Source organism: Alosa pseudoharengus, unplaced genomic scaffold (assembly GCF_046254945.1).
Source record: "Alosa pseudoharengus isolate Yale_2024_CS ecotype anadromous, Long Island Sound unplaced genomic scaffold, YU_APseudo_1.1 YU_APseudo_1.1_scf_1, whole genome shotgun sequence".
NCBI classification, from domain to species: domain Eukaryota; kingdom Metazoa; phylum Chordata; class Actinopteri; order Clupeiformes; family Clupeidae; genus Alosa; species Alosa pseudoharengus.
The window spans coordinates 28,211,772-28,227,797 of NW_027468564.1; the positions used below are offsets into that span (position 1 = coordinate 28,211,772).

The following is a 16,026-nucleotide window of genomic DNA, read 5'->3' on the forward strand; positions in this document are numbered from 1 at the left end:
TATCCTCCTGCTTTTTCAGATGGGGCGGCAGGCAGAGCGATGTACAGTGGCAGAGCGACGCAGTGGCTGAAAGTGGTACTAAAGCTTCACGCAGCTTCACGCCTCGTAATCGGCGACTGAAGTGGTCATTTATAATAATAATAATAATAATAATAATAATAACTTGGTTTTATATAGGGCCTTTCAAGTAACCCAAGGTCGCTTTACAAAAGGAGGTAGGGCAGGGGAATAGAGGGAGAAGAGAGGAGGGGGTAGAAGTGGGGTTGGGGGGCAGGGTGGTTAAGGACCATAGGCCTCAGTGAATAAATGTGATTTTAGGTGCTTTTTGAACGTAGCCAGTGTGGGGGCTTGGCGGATATGGAGAGGTAGACTGTTCCAAAGGGTGGGGGCAGCAACACAGAAGGCTCTGTCACCAAAAGTCCGTAGCCTGGACCTCAGGGACCTTGGCTGGGAGTGATGCTGGATGAGATCAGAGAGGTACTGGGGAGCAAGAGCATTGAGGGATTTGTATGTAAGGAGTAAGATTTTGTAGGTGGGAGCCAGTGAAGCTGCTTGAGTGTGGGGGTAATGTGTTGCCATCACTTTGTGTGTGTGAGGATCCTGGCAGCCGAGTTTTGGACACGCTGTAGCTTGTCCAGTGCTTTGGTTGGAATACCATAAAGGACACCGTTACAGTAGTCCAGATGGGAGGTGATGAAGGCATGTGTCAGAGTCTCCGCAACAGTGTCTGACAGTGAGGGCCGGAGTCTGCAGATGTTTTTGCGGTGATGCATTTGAAAGCGATGCCCATTGTAGCTTAACTTTTGACTCGTATGCCCAATTTTCAAAAATGAGGCGCTGTTGGAACCCTTGGATGCTCTTCTGTCTGTTACCCTTGGTGAAATTGAGCCAGTATACAGATTTCTATGAGAAAAGCCATTCAGTCGAGTTAAGTTTTGGCCGCCATCTTGAAATAATGGCCGTGCTTGTATCACTATTTGCACAATGGTTCTATTATCTGCCCAGCTAAAAAGGCAGAATTCAGGATAGGATAAAAGTGACAGTTGTTCAACTGTTAACATGAAGATCCTGGGTTCAATACCCGAAAACCACATTATTCTATAAAAATAGTTTCAACAAAACTGTTTCAACAGCGTTTCAAAATTGATATCAACAACAATGGGCCCTATCATGACATTCTAAAGTGCATTGTCACTCGTCAAAAGTCTATTCAAATTTAGTAGGATGTCCAGTTCACAATGGGAGGGGTTTCGTTATCAAACGTGGAGCGCATGGTGCAACAAGGTGTTCCTAGGTTTTTTAATCAGTCATATGGGTGTGTTTGGGGCGTAACATCATTTAAACCAATGAGAATGACATCCGTCATTCCCTTTAACGGCGCAAAGCGCGATATGTCAAATAAATGCATCGGTATTTTGGCATTCAATGGCGCATTTGAAGGAGGCTGCTTTCGAGACCGTATGGAATAGTCATTCTTAAACCATGCTTTACTAAAACATAGCATAGCCTTCACACATTTGCACTCGTCTATTATTTGAACTCATTGGCAAAGTGAAATTAACTTCACCAAGGTGTCAGTCAACGACAAGACAGTTATATGCAATTACTTTCACTATTGACTGACAATGGGTTACTATCAAAAACATAGGCTGGAAAAGCAACGCTTACCCTAATATTGCTCAAATGATTGAATAAAACAACATTTATCCTGCAGAGGAGTTGCTTATATCTCGTGACAGTGCGTCTTCAGCTGTGCTCCATACGTGTCTCTCGCCTCTCCCCTAATCACTTTTAACCGTCATTACCAATTTGCAAATGATGGTAAATAACTACTCATCATGAGATGTACAGTATTTCGTAATATCTTTATTCTAATTATTCCCATTGTAATCGTGCAATTTGTAATGTTTTGCATGGATGTGCGCTGGTGTGCGTTCATGAATGATAGAAGGATGGTGTGTGCACCTGCCAATATGACTGTTGACAATGCGCTCTTAAAATAACATATGAACAACTCGCCATAGACTTCTGACCAGGTGTACAATAGTGATTTTTAGACAATGCACTAGGCCTCTCCCTAGGTTGTTAATTGCCACACCCCTTGGCGCATTGTTTAAAAAATAAACGTGCAAAATACCGAATTAAACTTTGCGCTGGTGGAAAACAAGTTTTACGCCATGCGCTGGTGTGAAAAATACAGCCCATCGGCTGCTAAAATAATAAATATGATAAAACATAAAAAGGATAAAAAAGATATTTACCGTTCCCATGCAGGTATCCTTCACGTCCACCCAGACTGAGTCGGACACCACTTCAGATGAGCCCACATGGTAGTACGCCACAATACGGAAGGAGGGGACCATGTCCTTGGTCACTGGTAAGGACATCGTCACTACAGACTGGCCCTGTCTCTTGAACCTCTCAGCTTGCACAAGTTGCCCTTTGTTCAGGATCTGTCACATCACACACACACATACACACATACATACGCACACAAACACACACATATTCAGATACACATACAGAGAAACAAAGACACACATACAAACACACCTATGAAACCTAATAATCATACAATAATCGGTAACACTTTATTTGAAGGGGTCTACACAAGGGTGACATGTAACCGTCATAAGAATGACATGACACATGTCATGCACATTAATGACACATTATTAATGTTTATGACTGTTGTCATAATGTATCATTCGGTTTTTGGAATGTCAAGTTGACATTGTTAGGGTGTCATCATTATAACAACTTGACATTAGCCAAGATGATATTATTTCAATTCAATTCAATTTCCATTCAAAAATCTTTATTTATCCCCGAGGGGCAATTTTCTCAATGTTCTTATTTGAGGGTGTCTCTGTCATGACAACTTGACATTAGCCAAGAAAGAAATGCAAAATTGACATATAACTGTGTTTGGCCTGACTCATCTTCTAGGTTTGTGAAGTGGTGGGCCGGAATAATTGATTGTCATGACAGCATTATAATTGTGTCATGAATACTTTCCATGGCATGATATTGTCATGACAACTTGATAACTGTGTTTGGCCTGACTTATCTTCTAGGTTTATGAAGTGATGAGCCTGAACAATTGGCTGTCATGACACCATTATAAATTAAATATAATCAACATATTGAACGTGTATTGCAGATGTAACCCACTCAAAAATAGCCTACTAATAGGATTACATTATTCTAGTTTAATATCTAATTTCTTGATTACTTTTAGTTATGTTTTCCCTGCACACCGTATTTGTCCAGTAGGTGGCAGTGGTGGCGCTGCATAGAGGGGAAACTGCTACACTGATTCTTAGAGAAGAAGAGAGAAATCGCAAACAGCAGAACGACAACAGAACGATAGTGAGCTGAAGCCATATTTAGATTTTCTACACTGAGAAGAAAAGTAAAAAATAACATTGAAGAGCTAGTTAAAAGGGTTTTTCCCACCAAACCTACTTCTAAGGAAGGAATAACAGTGAAGGGTCGAAATTATGACAAGGAGTTTACTTGTATGAGTTTTCTCCGGTGAGTGTTTTACACATGTTCGTCATTTATGTTACTAGCATACATGGCGTGATAGATGTGTTTAATGAGTTAAGCATGTAAAAGTTCTATTTTGCTGTAACTCATTTGTTTAATGCATGCTATGTTGAAGCCATGTTACTAAGGTACGTGGTAACAGTTATGCTAGTGCTAAAGTTTCATGTATGTAGGCTAGTGAATGTATAGATTAAAAATAAGAATAAGCTACTACAGTTCATGAATATGAGTTATATTTCCAGATCTGGTCAAATGCACCGAGAGAAATTGAATCAAATTGTTGCCCTGCTATGCAGGTTGTTTTTTTTGTTTGGATGCATAATTTGAGAGAGAGTTCCATTGGACAAATTCGCCATTGGATACGGGAGGCAGAAGAGCAGAGGGCGCGAATGATCATCTTGCAAGCGACACAAACTGCTTCTACTCACCATTTCTTCATTTCATTATGCAGATAAGCGCAAGATCTCACCATCTCACCAAAAAAAAAAATACTACCCGGGTAGATAGACTTTGCTTTATTATTTTGGGGTTATTTTATCAGAGCTCTGAGGTCATTTTATTTGATATTTTTCTCAACTTGTGTGAAAATGTTGAAAACAATAGAAATACTGATTTTCACAACTAAACGGACAGAAAAGAGAAACAAGGTCATACTGTTTGATATTTGATGTTTAATAAATGCCGGCTATATGTTCTGGGTAAACTATTTTGGTACTTTCATTTGTCTACTCCTCTTGTGAAAAGTTACTTAGAAAGGCAGCACTTCACTCTACATTATAATAAGTGCCCCTTACACAGACATACAAAAAACAAATATGGCGTCTCTGGGGGAATCGAACAAAGTCAAAGTCTGCTTTGTCAATTTCTTAACATGTCAAGACATACAAAGAGATCGAAATTATGTTTCCCTCTATCCCACGGTGGAGACAAGACATATTTTACCAATTTGGTCCACAGACAAACATAACATTCAAGTAAACAATATAAAAAGTAAAAATAAGAACATTTTTTTTTTTAGTTTTTTTTTACTTTAGTTTTTATAACCAGTGCAATGTAGCCAATAAACACATACCAGATAGGTTAACTCTTGGTTCTGGTTGCTATCCTTTCCAGCCAGGTTGAAGTTGACTTTGAATGAATCACCAACGGCCAAATTTGTTGCTCCGACATCAACGTGTAGGTAGTTGTCAGAGTCTGTTTCGTAGGCACTAATCGTGTGGCTTGTTTGATAATTTAGATGTTTTACCTCAGGGGAAAAGAATAAAGTTAGAACTAGAAATGTAATGCCAGAGGAATTACAATAGTGGATGGAAAGCTGCTGGCTTAATGTTGGTAGGGAGATTCCTGATAAAAAAAAAAAAACATTGAATCACTTAATCTTTGAGTTCATACAAACCCTCGTACCAAAAAACCTTGTGTGTCAAGGCATTCTTGAGATATAACACTCAAGGTGTTTTTGACCTTGACATTTGACCTTTGACCTCCAACATCAATTCTCCTCATCTTTAAAGTCCAAACAAACACTCATACCAAATTTAAGGCATGTATGTCAAGGCATTCTTGAGATATCGCACTCAGAGTATTCATGGACTTGACCTTTGACCTCCAACATCAACTCACTTCATCTTTGAGTCCATACAAACACTTGTACCAAATTTGAAGCATATGTGTCAAGCTGTTCTGGAGATATAATGCTCAAAGCATGAGATATGGCTGTGACTTTTATTTTGACACACGGGAAACACTTAAACAGGATGTGTAGTTTTAGGGAGCACCAGATTGTATGCATTAGAAGCTGAGACAGTTGACTTCACAGGTGACACCTGTGCCAGTGTTCTGATTAGCCCGGGAACTACTCTGGGAGCTTAACAAGCGCAGCTGCCTTTAGGCCATTATGACATCACAGCCTTTCAACTGTATGGGGGAAAAATAGCTTTTTAAAATTTTGAATCCCCTATTTCTCAATGTCTAAACTTTTTAAAAAATAACTCTCTTGTCCAACTCCAGACCTACACAACGGTTATTTCAACATGTCTGTAGCGGTTAGAGTTGCATTCACTCTTGAAAAGTTAAAAAGAAAAGGTTATAATAATAACTAGAAAAGCATTTCCTGAAGGAAATACAGTGCATGAAAATGCAAAAAATATGATGTAAAATATCATACAGAGTAAAAACAAATAATGCAGATATAGTTGCAATAGTGTTGCTAGGGTACATATTGGTTGTTATGCCAAATTTAAGTGGTTGCTATGCTGGTTGCTTAGGTAATCCTGTTGGTTGCTATGGTGGTTGCTAGGTTGAAGTTGTGGTGGTTGCTAGGCTGTTGCCTGGGTCTTTGACATGGTTGCTAGGCTGTTGCTAGGGTTCTTTAAGTGGTTGATAGGCTGTTGCTAGGTTAGTTGTGGTGGTTGCTATGCTGGTTGCTAGGTTAAACTCATTGGTTGTTATATTGGTTGCTAGGCTGTTGCTAGGGTATTTGACATGGTTGCTATGTTGTTGCTAGGGTACATGAGGTGGTTGCTAGGCTGTTGCTAGGTTAGTTGTGGTGGTTGCCATGCTGGTTTCTAGGTTAAACTCATTGGTTGCTATAATGGTTGCTAGGTTGTAACTGTGGAAGTGGTTGCTAGGGTATTTGACATGGATGCTAGACTGTTGCTAGGGTACGTGAGGTGGTTGCTAGGCTGTTGATAGGTTAGTTGTGGTGGTTGCTATGCTGGTTGCTAGGTTAAACTCATTCATTGCTATGTTGGTTGCTAGGTTGTAACTGTGGATGTGGTTGCTAGGCTGTTGCTAGGGTATTTGACATGGTTGCTAGGCCGTTGCTAGGGTACATGAGGTGGTTGCTAGGCTGTCTTGCTAGGTTAAACTCATTGGTTGCTATAATGGTTGCTAGGTTGTAACTGTGGAAGTGGTTGCTAGGCTATTGCTAGGGTACTTGAGGTGGTTGCTATATTGGTTGCTAGGTAGATGAGGTTTAATAGTTGGAATGACTGAACAGTAAAATAGGTGGATAGTTTAAATGGTTAAATTATTTGCTAGGTAGATGAGGTTTAATATAGTTGGATTGACTGAACAGTTAAATAGGTGGATAGTTTAAATTGTTAAATTATTTAATAGGTAATTATTGTAGTGAGGACTTTTATTTTGAAACAGTTGTGGACAGAGAAAACAGTTGAATAGGATGTGTAGTCTTAAGAGAATAGAGTCCCGAAGTGTGACGTAGCGTTTCCATGACTGCAGAATCACTGGATCTAAACAAACTTTCGAAGTGGCATAAATAGCATTGAATGTAGACAAGTGGCATCATTTCTAGCTAATAAAAATAAATATATCCATTTAAACATGTTTTACCTGCTAGGCAGCAGCTTAGCCACATAACACGGGTTCCCTGGCAGGTGTAATAGAAAGAAACAAAATTCCAGTGGATATTTCACGTCTTCTCAAAGACTGGTGGCTGTTAAGAGCGACGTTTTTTGCCAAAAAAATAAAGCCAAAACACATCCGTGAATTTAAGGATTTTAACCGCATGCTGTGAAGTTACATGCAGGTCTCTTTTACGGAGGAAACCCATGCTAAATATAAAACTCTGTAGTCACGAATTTGATCGTGTTGGTATGAATATATGTTGTAGTATGTGATTCCTACAGTGTAAAAAAATATACTAACGTCTTAGAAACATTGTAAAATGATTGAAATATATTAAGAAAGCCACCGCTATGTTGATTTCTAATGGTAGATTGATTTGTTTAGATCCAGTGAAATTGCTGCCTTGGCAACGCTACGTCATGGCTTCGGGACTCAATGAGACTGTATGCTTGCCACCTGCCACAAGATTCTAATTCCTGTGATGTCATAAAGGCCAATGTTAAGTCAATGGGGAAATTTTTATAATTTTTAATTAATAGTTTAAAAAGTATAAAAGTTACAAAAATGAAAAATACATGTCCTAATTAAGACCTATGTAACATAGTTTGAATGAAGTTTCTACGTTAAATGGTTGAAGATGCATTAGCTGCGTTAGAAGAACAAAAATACGAACTAGAAATGCAATTCCAAGGAATTACCAGTGCATGAAAATGCAAAAATTGTTAAGTAAAATATCATGTATAGTTAAAATAGATAATACAGAGATGCTTACTACGGTGATGCTAGGATAGATATGGTGGTTGCATAGCTTAATAAAAGTTGATAGTTTAAAAGTAGACCGTTTAAAAGTTAAATGTATAGTTTAAAAGTTGTTGATAGACAGCTAGTTTAATAGATAGATAGTTTACAAGTAGACTGTTTAAAAGTTGAATGTAGATAGTTTAAAAGTTGTTGATAGACGGCTAGTTTAATAGATAGATAGTTTAAAAGTAGACCGTTTAAAAGTTGAATGTAAATATTTTAAAAACAATTAATTCACCGCGACACTTTCATCTTTTAAGTCTACCCTTACCGATTGCTGTTAATGAATTTTCATAGATGCAGAGAACCACTACCAAGCTCGGAGAAAGAGATTTCAAACCCATTAGCGTTACCTCAGCTGATATTTCAATCAAGCGGAGGCGAGCTAATGCTGTTTACTTGGCTAGTGCACTAACGCCGGCCAAAACACGAACTCTGGAAGTGACTAGAGAATTTTGGGACTGAAACGTAGCCTACATTTGCTTTGCATATGCATTTGCATATATCTGTGCATTTCCTCTGTGCAAAGGCGTTATGATGACACGACCAGCAGGTTAGCTCAGCCAAGACAGTAACGTTAGCTAATAGCCTACTTCCACTCCTCTCCATACAAAAACGACAGCCTTTCCTGGGTTAAGTCTCATGGTCAAATAATACCTTGCTATTCTTACACCCAAGCATATTGCTGTCCTTGTACCGGTAATCATGGATGCTGTAGTGTTAACATTTCGCCATAGCTGCTAGCTAGGTTTAACATATTTTCCAGGGTTAGCTCAACTAGCTAATGTGAATTAGTTCACAACAGTTCTAACAAGTTCTAATTACCCCAAAACAGCTCTTTATAAAGTAATGTACACTAAATTATGGCTTAGCCTAGCAGGCAAATATATAAAAACAGTCATACAATTGACACAATGCCTATTTTCTGACAATTTACATGAGTGAATTTACCAACCTGAAAATCGCTGCTTCAGGAGGCTGATCTAACGTGCCTGGCTGCCTGCTACACACGAAAAAAAAAGAACAGATAGAGCGGGATCTGCTTTGGGTAGTAAGAACGATCAAAAGCCAACATACATAGAAGCTGGGGTAAAAAAAACAGATAGCGGGATCTGCTTTGGGTAGTAGGAACGATCAAAAGCCAACATACATGGAAGCGACTTCAGGCCGATACCCCTGAGACATTATATGGGAGGATTCCATGCTGATCTGAAACCGACATCGGGTAGATGTATGTGTGCTGTCTGGGTGAAAGTTGGAATGGCTCTAATGTTTGCTAGCACTTAGCTAATGTTTTCTAGTAGTTTTGCTAACAAGGCTAACCATGTGACTTAGCTAATTTAGCCTACTTGGGTGGGGAGCTAAAGCTATGCCATAGTCATAAACATATGTTATCATGTTCAGTGTTGGGAGGGTTACTTTCAAAACGTATTCCGTTACAGAATACAGAATACATGCCCAGAAATGTAATCTGTAACGTATTGTCACATTTCATTTGTTGTCTTATCTTTTTTATTCAAAACAATTCGTAGGTATCTATACTCAAGTCTAATTACCACCAGACACAAATAATCATCACCTAGGTTAAATCCTCTCTGTCTCTCTCCAAAATCTCTTCCTCTGAGATGCACGCGCTACAGGCTATAATTTAGACTACCCAACATTTTAAATGTGACTCTCTAATCAACTTGTTTTAGCTCTTAAACACAAAAAATATGAATTGAACATTGATGTTCAACGGAGCTGGTGTGCGTGAGGCGCACTCTTAAAGACGAGTCTAACCTTTCGGTTTCATTCGGTTAAAGTTCTTGTGCGTAGGCTATTATAGAATCCAATCCTGTCGATGCCCCTGCCATTTATCAATGTAGCCTTTTATTGTTTTTTTTGCCATGAATCGTCTGAGCTGTGATGAAACCGTGTGTTGTTTAAAGTTGGGACGATTACTGTAGGCCTAGGCTATACTGCCCATATTGGAATCAAAAAAAAATAAAGACCCACCCTAGGCCTACTTCGCAAAAGTCCACTCCGTTGAAAAATCCTGGCTATGGCACTGTTAATGACCTCATGTCGGAATGACAGGACGTTTGAAAAAAGGTCAAGTGCAGCTACTCCAACAATGAAAAAAAAATGTTGCAGTAGTGGGACGCCTGAAAATTAATGTTAATGCCGCCACTTCGACAATTAGACGCCAATGTCTAAGTAAGTTTGGCAAGGTCTCTGGCCATAGTCCTGAAGGGCTTCGCGGAATCGTGCCGGAGTCGACTGCGCAGGCAGGAGTCAGGCAGGATTCAACCATACACCCCAAAAATTGCGTTTGAAGATGAAGGACTCTATGGCCAGAACCACGCTGAGCAAATTCAATGGGAGTGCGCAAGGTGCTCTTTCCTCAAATCAGAGATTTGATCTGATATGAGTGATAGGCGTCGGAGGACCACAGGCCGAGAGTTTTGAGGGCAGACCGTTATTTTCCACAGTGGTGGCTGCATCAATCCTAAAAGAATGAGTTGAGTAATGGTCTGCTGGGATTCCGACTTGCGTTAGTGTATAAGTATAAGTATAGTATAAGTAAGTAATATAAGTATATATACATTTTTGATCCTGTGAGGGTGAATTAGTGAAACACAAACAGCACACAGTGAACACACAGTGAGGTGAAGCACACACTAATCCCGGCGCAGTGAGCTGCCTGCTACAACGGCGGCGCTCGGGGAGCAGTGAGGGGTTAGGTGCTGTGGTGATTTTATCTAGACATAATAATAATAATACTTGTGTGTGTATCGGTTTATTAAGAAACATTCCATTTACTATGAGAACATTGTTTGTGGAATATGTGGTGATTTTATCTAGACATAATAATAATAATACTTGTGTGTGTATCGGTTTATTAAGAAACATTCCATTTACTATGAGAACATTGTTTGTGCAACTATTATGCAACATTTATTGGAAGTCATGAGACTGGACTGTCAAAGGCTAAGAGTGGAAGTAAGCAAGACAGGGCCTGGGAGAGAAAGGTGCTTACCAGAAGGGCATAAATAGAAGGGGCTAGCAGAAGAGGAGAGGCAGGGACCTTCCAGAGAGAGGAAGTGAAACCAAAGTTGGAATGACACATAGAACCAAATCAAAACATACCCTGCCTAGCAACAGATTACACATAGAACCTGGTCACATGTATTCTGCCTAGCAACACACATTTTTTTAATGTTTGTATGAGAAGGAGTTTCCACCAATATCTCAGGTCCCAAAACGTTCTGATTGGCTAAAAGGGGCCTGATGACGTTCCTGGTGATAGGAACGCCTCTCAGGCCCCTGAGAGCATAAAAGAGAGAGCTCAGGCACATTCAGATCAGATCTCATCGGGGTAGCAGCTGCCACTCATCACTCTATTGCCTGATGGTCCAGTCCTGACGCTGTTTGGATTGTATTCTCACTGCAATACGGTGAATAAAGGATCAACAGTCTTCAGCATCTCTCGTCTTGGTGTTCTCCTTCGGGTCTTTGACATCAGAGTGCTAGTTGGATTGGAGGTTTTGGGAAGTGGATAATTTCCACGACAGATCTGGAGGTTCCACCGAGATTTGAAAGGATTCAACAAGGAAAGCAGTTCCGTCCCGGGTGAAGCAGACTTCTCCAGTGCAGCTCTCCAGGGCCCGAAAAGGTAGGCACTTTTGCTTATTATTAGGGAGAGCTGTACTGTGGGAGTCGGTGGGTAGGCCGGGAAGGGGTGTTAACCTGAATCCTCAAAAGGATAGTGGAGACACAAGACAGAGATTGGGTTATACTGTTGATCTTAAAAAAGCGTTTTGTAATTGTGAAAACCGGTTAAAAGTAGTTTTCAAGGAGAAAACTGAGTTAAATGGCCATGTGATAATTTCCAAGGAGGAAATCTAGTTTTCAAGGAGAAAGCTAAAAAATAGTGTTTTAATTTCCAAGGAGGAAATCTAGTTTTCAAGGAGAAAACTAAAATAGTATTTTGTGTGAAGGGAGCACGGGCTGCCCTAAAATATATGTGTGTTTCAGAGAGAAGAACGGGTTAAATAGGTAAACTGCAATATTAGCTGTGAGTTAAACGTGTGAAACTGTCCTGAGTAAAGGGTAATGAACAAAATCTATTTTATTATAATCTGTTGTTGTTTCTGTAAAAGCTGAGTGTGCGCCGTTGTGTTTTGTTTTGTTGCCTGGGCATGGGCCCACAATAGATGCAAGACAAGTACACATACACATTTGAGGTAGAGGAGTTCGGCGGGGGAAGGAGGATCGCCACACTGACAGACGGACGTCAGACTCACATAATCGAAGTCGCTGCTGGCATATTCATAAGAAGGTTGCACGACAACCATAGTCTGAACATAAGAAGAGTGTTGCAGTTGTTGGAGGTTTTTGCAGAAGCCCCCCCCGAGCCCCCTGTTGGAGTAGCGGTGCCCAAGCTTAGGATTGTGAGAGACCCTAGGCCAGAGACCCTAGGAGAAATCCTTTACCGCCTTGAAGTTTCCGACGAGTCAGGTGAGGGAGAGCCCGACACAAACTCCTCAGAGGAGTTTACTCCAAACAGTAGTGTGGGAGGGACAGAGGCAGACAGTGGACAGGGGGAAGCCAGTGCCCCACCAGAGACAGGCTACAGCAGCTTAGGGTCCGAGGAAGAGGGGCGCCAGGAGTCAGGTCAAGGGGGTCTAGGGGGTCTAGTGAGAGCTCCAACTCCCTATCCAGGTAACACCGTATCCCACCAGCTAATTCATAGTCCATTCCGTATAGTTAACAGCCCAACCATATACCGATATAGCCCACCGCCCTCTACAAGCTATAGCCCAACCAGCCCCCGGTATAGCTCAAGCTACAGTCCAACTGTGCCCCAGCAGGAGGAGGTTCACGGCCCGACTGAGCCCCAGCCAGTGCAGGACATAGAACAGGAGCTAAGAGAGATAGTTGGCCGAGATAGAGGTAGGCTGGCCAATTTTATGAGAGAGTCTTTATCAGTGTCAGTGTTCTGGAACAAGGGAGGGAACACTAGGGATAAATATTCAGTTCATGTTGACCACCTTGACAAATACGGAGGAACCCACTCAAGACTAGGCACCAGCATAGCGCTGCACTGGCATGGCACTGCAGACAGTGATAGAGCAGGTAGGAAAGTTTGTGGGGGTGAACACAAGGCCAGTGGTTGACCAGCTCTTTGCCCCACCTGAGGGCAGGAAGCGCAAGTTTGAGAGGGACTCCCCAGCTGCAAGAAGGAGAAGGTATAGATAGAAAGCTAGTGAAGAGGGGAGGTACTACTGCAAGGCCTCTATAGCAACTGCTTAAGCTGAATAAACTCCACAATAACTGCTTAGCTAAAAACTTCTAATCTGCTGATCTTGCTTAAAGTGAAAAGTGTTGTACTTGCTTCAATAAACAAAAGAGGAAATAGAGCCAATAAATGTACTTTGTGAAAATAAAATAAAAGGTTAAAAGGTAATTTTGAGTGAAGAGATATTATTGAAAAGAGAGATAAGGACTCAAAGTTCCGGCTGATAAAATAACATTGATAAAATAAGGAGGACAGTCACAATAATAAAATAAAAGTAAGGGTCTAGTAAAAACTAAAAGAATAACGCCCACCAATAGCGAATGAACTTGGAATATAAGTGGCACGTCATTTTCACTCGACAACAAGATAACAAGTGGTATATATTGGGAAAGAACAGAGAGGGTCTAGTGAGTGGAGCATATCAGTGCCACAGTTACACGGAGCTGCTAGAGAAAGTAGAATACCTGATAGGGAGAGCTTACCCGTTAGAATTAGGGACGCCTATGGACACAAGGAGTGACGATAGCGATAAATCAGATTAACAAAGCTCAGAAACCCATTAGGCAGGTCCAGGAGAAGCTTTGAAAGTATATGGAACATCAACAACAAAACGTGATCTGGACCATAGATATCACTGAGTACGGTGAACACGATTGGAAAATAAGCATCCGAGACCGAGAGGGTCAGGAACAAGTGGGGTACGTAGGGCGGTTCCCCTTTGGGTGCAGATTTCCTTTCAGGTGCAGAAATCGGGACGAAATAGACGAGGAGGCAGCACTTCCCCTGGTTATGAACTGACCCCTTTCACCCTGCCGCAGAAAGAACCAGAGGGAGCACAGCCCCAAGCAGCCGGGAGCGAAGAGGGAGCCACATCCGGCAGCTCAGAAATAAAAGAGACGTGGACAATAAGGGTCGCTGAAAGCGGAAATAGAGGGTGGAGCGTGAGCGCCACAAACGATAAAGGAGAGGTGCTCGAAGGAGGAAGAGCTGAATTAAATACTGTCCTTGAAGATTGGGGAGAGGTAAGGGACACTATACTATATACGATAAGTGACCTCCGACTGGACTGGGAAGAGAAGGACCAGAATAGGTGCCAAAGGGAGAGAGAGAGGCAAGACAGAGAGGACTCCCTCAAGTTCAGCCAAAGGGAAGAAGAAGACCGGGAGTTTGAAGAAGACTACTTCAAGTCTATCTGGGGCAATAAAGTCTACCATTTCACCGAAGACGCTGACATCTAAAAGGAAAGTGACACATCAGACTAGCAGAGACTCAGGAGCTCCTTGGATAAGTACAGAAGAGATTCTAAGAAGTGTATGGAACAGGGACAGCAGAACGTGCTCTGGGCCATAGATATCGCTGAATACGACGAATACGACTGGGAGATAAGCGTCAGAGACGGAAAAGGCCAAGAATACGTAGGATACGTGGGTGAAGTCCCCTTTGAGTGCAAATTCCCGTATAGGTGCAAGTATCGAGTCGACATAGACTTAAAGGCAACGCTTTCTTTGTTGGGGGAACTAACCCCTAATAGCCTGCCAGTGAGGAAGCAGGAGGAACCACAGCCCCAAGCAGCCGGAAGTGAAGGAGGAGCTACATCGGGTGACCTGAAAGTAAAAGAAAAGTGGACAATAAGGATCTCCGAGCACGGGAGTAACGGGTGGAGCGTGAGCGCAGTGAACGATAAAGGAAGAACATTTGAAGAAAGAAGAGGCAAGCTAAATACTGTCTTCAAGGAGTGGGACGACGTGCAGAATTCTATACTGTACTTAGTGAGCGACCTACGGCTGGACTGGGAAGAAAAAGACCAGAACAGGTGCAAAAGGGAGAGGGAAAGGCGATACAAGAAGGACTATCGCATGTTCTGCACAGACCGGGAGGACAGAGACGAACTGGACTACGGCAGTGATCTCCATTTCACCGAAGACGACGACCTCTAAAGAAAATGGCAACTAGAATAATGACACCCCTGGAGGAAGTAGTAAAGGAGAATGCCATTGCTGAGAAAGACGTAAAGAGCATCAACCATAAATGGTTCCTAAGATACAAAGGAGACCACACAGCATGGCCAAAAGAAGGGTCACTCAACCCAACAATAATTGCTCAAATGAGGGAAAAGATCATGAACTACAAGGGCTATGACAAAGGCACACGGAGGCAGGAAAAAAGAGAGTAGGAATTGAACACTCTGGAGGCCTTCGCTAAAATATCTGAGAGGAAGAGAAGGCAGAGGGCGGACCAGAATGACACGCCGCCCGCAACGCCCATTACAGAAAAGTGCCCCCAATTACAGCCCACAAAGAGAGAGCCAGACACCCTGACCCAAGCAGCAGAGCCAGGAGCTCCGCCCATGGAGGAGCCGCGTCCTCCCCCATACAGGGAAAAGGATAAGCTGTACCCGGAGGTGCCGCGAGAGGAGGACAACGTGCGGGAAATAATCCGGCGCCTGGAGGAAAGGGACCCACGGGCCCTGGCAATACAAGCACCAGTGTACGGATCACAGGCCCCAACAGTGCACCTGGCGGTGCAGGCCCCACTAATGGTGAAGGGAATCACACTGGAAGGAACCTGCGCGGAGGTGCTGAAAGAAGTAAAGAGAATAAGGTGGGAACAGGCCAACCCCCGGTCGGGGCTATCAACACCTCAACCGGCGTCCGCACAGTCATCGCCGCCATCATCCCCCACCAGGGCACCGCTCCCAGAATACCTTCTGGGAGGTACAGAACCGGATGGAGGACAGGAGTGGGTTGGGGAAGAAGACGCTGCAAGAAGATCGGAAGAGCAGGTGGTAAGTGACTTCCACGCAAGCACAAAAAGTCACTGGGAGACGAATAGATCTCCAGTAACCAGCCCCCAAAAGCCCTATTGGGAGAGCCAGGAGAAAGGTGCGGGTGACCCGGAAGCTGGAGGGAGCGAACCCCTGCGCCCTCCAGGCCAAAGGAAGGAGCAAGCCCCTGGGGAGGGAGAAAAGGAACAGAGACAATGGTATGAAACTCTGTGGGACCACCTGGAGGCAGTCATGAGAA

General features: G+C 42.4%; 1 protein-coding gene across 1 annotated transcript in view; it reads right to left on the reverse strand.

Moving 5' to 3' along the window:
• Positions 1–16,026, reverse strand: part of LOC143118071 (complement C3-like) — a 182,495-nt gene that overhangs the window by 126,440 nt on the left and 40,029 nt on the right. Inside the window, exons 19-22 of the mRNA XM_076279307.1 lie at positions 15,812–15,954; positions 15,323–15,581; positions 4,625–4,798; positions 2,262–2,453 (exon numbers count right to left, since the gene is read on the reverse strand). Coding sequence (XP_076135422.1) covers positions 2,262–2,453; positions 4,625–4,798; positions 15,323–15,581; positions 15,812–15,954 — 768 coding nt within the window. The remainder of the gene's footprint in view (positions 1–2,261; positions 2,454–4,624; positions 4,799–15,322; positions 15,582–15,811; positions 15,955–16,026) is intronic.